An 8,005-nucleotide genomic window follows, 5' to 3' on the forward strand; every position below is an offset into this window, starting at 1 on the left:
ATGAAAATATGATTTTTAAATAAAATTTTTATTGAAATGGTCTTATTGTTGTAATTATGTTGCCCTCTAGTGGTTTACTCATGGTATAGACAGTCAGTGTCATTCAGTTCTAACAGCCTGGCAAATTGGTCGGCCAAATTTTATTGTATCAATGACCTGTTTGCATTGAAATCACTACATGCTGTAAAATCACTATACTGCTGTAATTATTTTACTGTAGGCTACTTTAGGGTTCAGGTTAATGATTACTATATGATTATGGTCCAAAACAACATCAAATGCAGTTTTTTTCATTAAGGTACATGAAACTTGTGTCGCCGGCTGGCTGGCTGGCTGGCTCCCCACACCGCGCACGAAGTGGGCCGGTCTGTCAATGACTCCCGGGCCACTTCCCCCCCCCCCCAGTCCGCCCCTGGCATCTCCTGCAGGGGACGATTAAAAGGGAGTCTTTACAGAGGATAGCTTGGTTAGTGGGGAACCTCAGAAACCTCTGTAGCTGCTTTCTGTTTGTAGGAGTGGGCCAGTTGAACCTTGGCAGGGTCGGTCCTGACCTGCCCCTTCTCCACCACAAAGCCAAAGAACTGCACAGATGACTTGTGAAATTCACATTTCTCTGCCTTAACATATAGTCTATTTTCCAGGAGCCTCTGTAGAACCAGTCTTATCTGCTGGATTAGGATCAGTATCTCTGAAACAAACAGGCAGTAGGTGCACAAGTAGTCTGTTTTATCTTGGTCTGCTTTTACTGACAGAAAAAAAGAGCGGAGAGCAGGAGTGCATATGTTTGTGTAAGTTTGTGGCTCATAAAAGACGAGTAAAGATGGATTATTGAGTTGGTGATAAGCGGTAACCATACACAGATCATTAAAGCCACTGTTAAAGCCACCTGTGGACCCAAAGGCCACAGTTACCTGCACACTTTCAGATGGAGAAACTGTTGTTTTGTAAGTAGTGTGGATTTCATTGAATTGCATAGACAAACTAGATATATACAGACAGGGAGAAGAGCGAACTGGACTAACAATGGTCTTTCCTGTTGCACCTATATAGTGATGGTATCAAATTTTGTATTACAGCACACAAGAAAAATCCATTTGCCACCTTTACAGGTGACAATGAAGACAGATTTCTCCTGCTGCTGCCCATCGCTCATCCCCAGCCGGGATACTGCTCGTTTCTACCTGCTCTTTGTGCTCATTGCTTTTTACATGCTGGCTGGTGCTGCCATATTTTCTTCCTTGGAGAGACCGGCAGAGCTACAGGCCCACCAGCTTTGGGAAAAGAGGCTGAGGGACTTCAGTCAGGAGCATAACATTAGTTGTGAAGACCTGAAAACTCTGTTGCTCCACTATGAGGAGGCTAGGACGGCAGGCATCCGGACAGAACCAGGCAGAGCCCTCTGGGACATACCAGGTGCTTTCTACTTTGTGGGAACTGTAGTCTCCACCATTGGTGAGTCAAGAAGTGTAGTATACTGGGAATACTATGGAAACTGTAGCATATGCTGATTTATCTACAAATCACAAAGTAACAGCTGTAAAATCTGTCTGTCCTGCACAGAACCATGGTTATTTAAGGGTTGTGTTCTTTAAATGTACTGCAAGGAGTTTTTAACTGGTAGTGAAACAGTTTTAATTTAATACTGATACCTCTATATTACCTACATAAGCAAACAAGACCATCAGCAAGAAGACTGGCTACTTCTTTATAGTTTTTCTTATTGCCTGTCATTGCTTTTTAATGTGAAGTGCTGAGAATGATTTGAGGTTCTCACAGCCTGAGGAAAGAAGTTGCTCTGTAGTCTGGCAGCAACAGGACTGAAATAATGTTTTGTTTCACCATCATCATTTATCTTCACATAGCCACAGATATGTTACCTCATTACCATGCATCCTGCAAACAGCCGTGCTTTAAAAAGAAAAATAGTTTTTGAAATACATTGCTGTTTCTTTCACTCGCTTCCATACCGCTTTTCTCCACAGGTGCCGCCAGAATCAACAAAAAATTAAAGCTCCTGGTAGCAGCTTTAAATCACACCTCGTTCATATGCAGCTTAGCAGATTCATTTTCTTAATTATAATTATAATAATTTCCTGTAGAGTGCTGCAGGGATGACATATTTTTATAAGCTAACCTGAATGTTAGCATCGACCTGGTTCCCTTGACAAAAAAGCCTGTGGGATTTTTAAAGTGAATTTCCGATTATTCCAGAAAGTAAGATCCGTGGCAAACACAAATGTGTGATACGTTTTGTGAAAATGAACAAATAAACACCGCTTTTATGATTTTAGAAACTCGAATGTAATTTCCAGAAGTAAAAAGCTAACGTTAGGCTATAAACAATTCAGCATGTCCATCAATACACACACACACACACACACACACAGACACACACACACACACACACACACACACACACACACACACAGATAGATAGACAATTTAACTAATCATATGATCCCAATTAGAAAGGACATATGAAGCCATATTGATTTGAGAAAGTTCAAGAGAGTGTTTTCAACTATACAACAGTCCATCAAATTCAATATTACACGAGAGCCTATAGAGGGTAAACAAGTCTCAAGATAAGCTTCATGACTCAGAATCAATTTACAGCCTCCCTATCATACCCACTGTCTTTAGAAACTCTGTCACTGTGGAAACTCTGGGACACACAGCACTGAGCCTAGATCAATTTCCTTTTTACAGCAACTTCCGTATTTACTGACTGTTATCATTTCATGATGTAACTACACACCTGGGATTTATATCATCAAGAGAGACTTCCTGATGAACTTTATCGTTTCCTAACATCAAACATTTGACATTTCATATGACTAATGATGGCTCCAACATTTGTGAAGTCATTAAAGAGCTGCCTTTCCTTCCTTCCATTCAAAACATATTGTCTTTACTCATGGGACATGCAGCAACAAAAGAAGATGACACATCCAGATTTCCACTTGCTGTGTTGACTTTAATGTAGCAAAAAGTATATTATTTTAGCATCTACCAATACTATAAAAGAAGGTACAGTATGTGTAATGAGTGTGAATTATCATCACAAATTACCTAACATTTTATTTTATTAGTTATTTACTACTGTAGCACTTGATTAAAACTCTTGAAGACTTTGGTAAATAAAACAAGACTGTCTCTGCAGCAGGCTGTATGAGGCTTTAATTCAAACCAAATCGGGTGCTGGTGTGGGAAAGCAAAGTTAGGAGAGTCTCACCACAAGTCAATGAAATCCAGCTGGATTGCGTCCAGTTTCTGGTTCCCAGCTTCGGAGTAGCGACTCTTTCAGAAAGGCTTTCTTCAACTGCAACAAGTCTGCAGACTTTTTTGGCCTATATGACAGTTTACAATGTGTCATGTCAACCAGCACTTATACTAAAACATGATAGACATCCATTACAAGTCGTCTATAGCATTAGGTGATATCAAAGTTCTGATAGGCAGTTCCTGCCACATGGCAGCCATCTTTGCCATACTTACTTTGGCACTTATTTTGGGCTAACAAGACAAGGCCTGTATCTTAATGAATGGGAAGATCAGCTCCAGGTGCCTCCGGAGCCACAAAAGCCTTTGTTCTACTTTTTTACACATTGATTGATTGATTTAATCTGTTATTTATTCAGGGAAGGTCAATTGAGAGCAAGCTCTCTTTTCCAATGACGCCCTGATTACAAAACACATGAAAGAAAAACACAATATGGTCATAATTCACAGTTACATTCAGACTGCAGAACGTTGAACAATAGGCTTATAAAACTATCTAGAGAAATAAGACGATCTAGTTCAAGAACACGCTGTAAGTCATTCCACTTCTGAGGGGCGTAGACCTGAAAAGCAGTCTTCCCCAATTCGGTCCTTACATTGGTAGTGTTTAAAATCAAGGTCTCTTGTGAACGAGTGTGCAAGTTACAAGTTCTGAATGAGATTCGACGGGTAAGATAAACAGGTAAAACATGCAGCAAGGCCTTGTAAACAAAAACCCTGCAGTGCTGTTCCCTCCTTACAGATAAAGATGGCCATCCAACTCTGTCATAAAGAACACAGTGATGAGCTCTAAACCCATCACCTGTAATAAAACAGAGTGCAGAATGATGCACCGCATCAAGGGGCTTCAATGTTGAGAGAGCAGCATGCATGTAAATCACATCCCCGTGATCTAGAGCAGGTAAAAAAGTGGCCTGAACAAGTTGTTTTCTACAATTTAAAGTAAAACAAGCTCTGTTACAATAAAAGAGTGATAATTTACTCTTTAGTGTTTTAGTTAGTTTGAAGATATGAATTTTAAAAGACAGCTTATCATCTATCCAGATGCTTAGATATTTGTAGTTGGAAACCCTTTTAATTCCCATTCAATGTAGATATATTACTGTTTATAAGCAAGGAAAGTGACAGTCTTGTGAATAACATGTATGTTGTCTTTTTGGGATTAAGTAGTGAAACTTATGCAGTAGTTCTCCCCAAGGCCTGTAAACTCCTCCAATTCCTTCCGAAAGCACAAAATGTCAACTAAATTAAAAGAAGAGGATGAAGGATTCATCCACTGCACGGACAAGAGAGTTTGTGCCAGTCTTTTGAGTAGGTGATGAGATATTTCTCATGAAATTTGTGTGTTGAATGTTTAATCTCTGGGTCTTCAACAAGAGGTCCATGATGCCTAGGGGGTCCTCAAAGTTGATGCAGATTGCAAATTATTGTTTGATAATATTTCGAAAGTTTATATGTTTCTCAAAAATGTTTATTGATTCTGAAAATACACATTAACATGAATTTAACATATTTTCAGCCAAGACAAAAACAAACAAACATTTTAATTAAAACAACACTGAATGAATGGGAAGAGCAGCTCCAGGTTCCTCTGGAGCCAGAAAAGGCTTTGTTCTACTTTTTCACACATGCAGCAATTCTCCCCAAGGCCTGTAAACTCACTTTAACGTGAAAAATGGGCTTTAACACAAAGATGACTGATCTTTGCCATCCCTAACCCTAACCCAACTATTTTTGACTCTCTGGAGCCATGTGAAAAGTTCTGGGATCTTTGATGCCATTCCAGTTTATCCTGAGAAACACATGTATGGTTGTATCAATTTCGCGGAAATCTGTTCAATAGAAATTCCTTCCAAAAGCACTAAATGTCAACTAAATTAAAATTCAGGTTTCCGCCACAGACAGTAACATGAGCTGTCAACATGAATGACACAGAACTGACCTCATGAACGTCATTAAGGTCATGTATCTCATCCGGGATATATTTCAACTTACTTCCCCTGAACTTTGTACATGTGAAAAAGGATCAAGTGGGTGTGCAGGAAGATAAAAGAGGATGGGTGGTACAACACATGTAAGGAAAAGGAACACTTGACATAGGAAATGCGCATGAGTCTTTTATTTATGAGTGAACGTAAGTGTGAGAACTGAAAAAGTGGTCAGTTAACTGTGAATAACGGATTGCATGCCGTAGAGCAAGGATGAGGTGATCAACATTAACAGATGTCCATCTGTTGGGACCGTGCATATTTTAATCCGATCCGGTCATTACTTCATCCAAAATAAACCAAGGGAAGGAGGGAAACCACAATCTCCGCTACTTGGTAGAAGGAATTTCCCAATACTGTGACTCAAACATTTGAGAAAACACGTGGCCTCACAATCTCATTTCCACTTTGCTTTCCTGTGACTCCACATCTGTTCCAAGTTTGACTGTTCTTCATCTTCACCATTTATTATTGACCAGAAAATACAGAATAATATAAACGTAGTACAAAAAGTAAGGAAATTTGTTTTTGGTAGATTATTTCTTTGTTGTAACAATACTTCTTGGCTTTAAATCTTATACCGTTGGAAAGCCTGTTTATTTCTCTTTTAAATGGTGCCACATTTGTAAGGAACATGCATTTATGGGATGAGTAGCAGAGCTGAGTATGTGGGTTGCACCCATGAAAAATGTGCCAAATCTCTGCCATCCCACAAATGCATGCGAGTTAGCCACAAGTCCATTGATTCATATAGACCATACGCACATGGCAGCCATTTTCCTCTGCAGTGGGAAGCTCAAATGCTGGGATAATGTTATGCTGCTGTTTTTCAGGTCGCAAGTCGTATAAACGTAGGGAATCTGACAAATAAGTATAATTTTACCACTTCCTGATTGATCAGCAACTGAAAAAATGATGGATTCCGGGTTCTATGAGAACACATGCATTTCCTATTTAGCGACGTTTTCTATGTGCTCTTCGGTTACATGGTATAATTATGTTTTTAAGTAAATACGAAGCCTACCACAAACAAATGCCTGGCGTCCCCTTCGCACAGGATGTAGTCAAATGGAAACGAAAGCTAGGAAGTGGTTGTTTGCTAACTTTAGCGAATGGCTTATCAATTATGTTGCTTTACCTTGAAATATGGCCCGATGTCCCTCCAGATTTTTTTTTTTATATCCATCGTTTTTTCAGTTGCTGATCAATCAGGAAGTGGTGAAATTATATATTTTTTTGTCAGATTCCCTACGTTTATACGACTTGCAACCTGAAAAACAGCAGCATAACATTATCCCAGCATTTGAGCCTCCCACTGCAGAGGAAAATGGCTGCCATGTGCGGATGGTCTATAGGAATCAATGGACTTGTGGTTAACTTGCATATGTACACAGACCCATGTGGCCTAGGCGTTAAACAAGTTAACTCTAAAATCCTCTGTGCAATGACTGATGTTACGATAGTGTGTGTAATCACGGATGTGATCTTTAACCTCATGTTTCTCGCAGGATTTGGAGTGACGGCCCCATCCACTGTGACCGGGAAGGTCTTGCTTGTCTTCTATGGGTTGCTGGGCTGCTCGGCTACCATTCTCTTCTTCAATCTCTTCTTGGAGAGAATCATAACGTTAATGAGCCTCCTGATATTCCGGTGCCACGGAAGGAGAACTGGATTTGGTGAACTGGAGGGAAGAGCCAGCGAAGGTGACACAAAGGAAGAATGGAAACCATCTGTGTACCAAGTCACACTCATCCTTTTTGTTGCGGTCCTGCTGGTGGCATGTGGGGCTGCCTCCCTCTATTCAGCCATGGAAGGCTGGACTTTCCTGGAGTCGCTCTACTTCTGCTTTGTGGCATTCAGCACAGTGGGTTTCGGGGACTTTGTCAGTGGCCAGAGAGAGCACCATGAGGACACCTGGGCCTACCAGGTTGCAAACTGTCTCCTGATGCTCTTGGGTGTGTGCTGCACTTACTCCCTCTTTAACGCCATCTCTGTGATCATCAAACAGGGACTGAACTGGATGTTGAGGACACTGGACTGGATGTGTAGCAGCATCTGCCACTATGGGTTACGACTCAGACCACTGTTCAAACTCTGTTTCTCTGACTCTGAGCCACCTGTATGTTATTATGAAGCTCAAGTGGAAACAGTCTGTAAAATAAACACAGACCGAGGGCTATCCCTTGCAAAACAGAAACAGGAATATTACTCATCCAAAAAGAATGTTATCAATGCTAGGCAACTGCCCTCTTGGCAGAAGTAAAATACGATAGTAATCTGTAGTTATCTCCTCAAAATGGGTCAAAATGTTGTTTATTTTAGATGGCAGAGCTGCAAGACGTCATATAGTGTGCTCTGTGTTTCTGCTCTGTGTTTGTGCCCAGTGGACAATCTCGTGATCATAAAAATGACTAACATCCTGAAGCAGGCAGGCAATAACAACACAGGTCAAAGAAACAATCTGTCTGTTTCCTAAGTGGTCGTGTAAGTAATACAGTGTTCGTGCAAAAATCAGACAACAAAATTCAGACAAGTTAATGATATTGCAACAGACGATATGTAATAGTCTAATCTCGTCTGTTGCAGTCAGACTTTAAACAGATCATTTGTTATCGTCTCGTCATGGTGTGCAGACACTGGTGTTGTGTTTGATGACTCTGATAGGGTGATGAAATAATGAGGCTGGGTGTATGTGCGATGTCTGAGCGGTGATGCCAGGGGGGGCGGTGCGTGCA

At 40.6% G+C, this 8,005-nt stretch overlaps 1 protein-coding gene across 1 annotated transcript; it reads left to right on the forward strand.

Moving 5' to 3' along the window:
- Positions 1-1,115: 1,115 nt before the first annotated feature.
- LOC311256183 (potassium channel subfamily K member 13) lies at positions 1,116-7,669 on the forward strand (the record flags this gene model as incomplete). The annotated part of the gene is made up of 3 exons (XM_084351032.1): positions 1,116-1,452; positions 6,779-7,389; positions 7,655-7,669. The coding sequence occupies 3 exons, from the start codon at positions 1,116-1,118 to the stop codon at positions 7,667-7,669; spliced, it is 963 nt and encodes a 320-aa protein (XP_084207158.1).
- Between the last annotated feature and the right edge of the window lie 336 nt (positions 7,670-8,005).

Source organism: Pagrus pagrus (assembly GCF_965226575.1).
Source record: "Pagrus pagrus genome assembly, chromosome: 4".
Taxonomy (NCBI): domain Eukaryota; kingdom Metazoa; phylum Chordata; class Actinopteri; order Spariformes; family Sparidae; genus Pagrus; species Pagrus pagrus.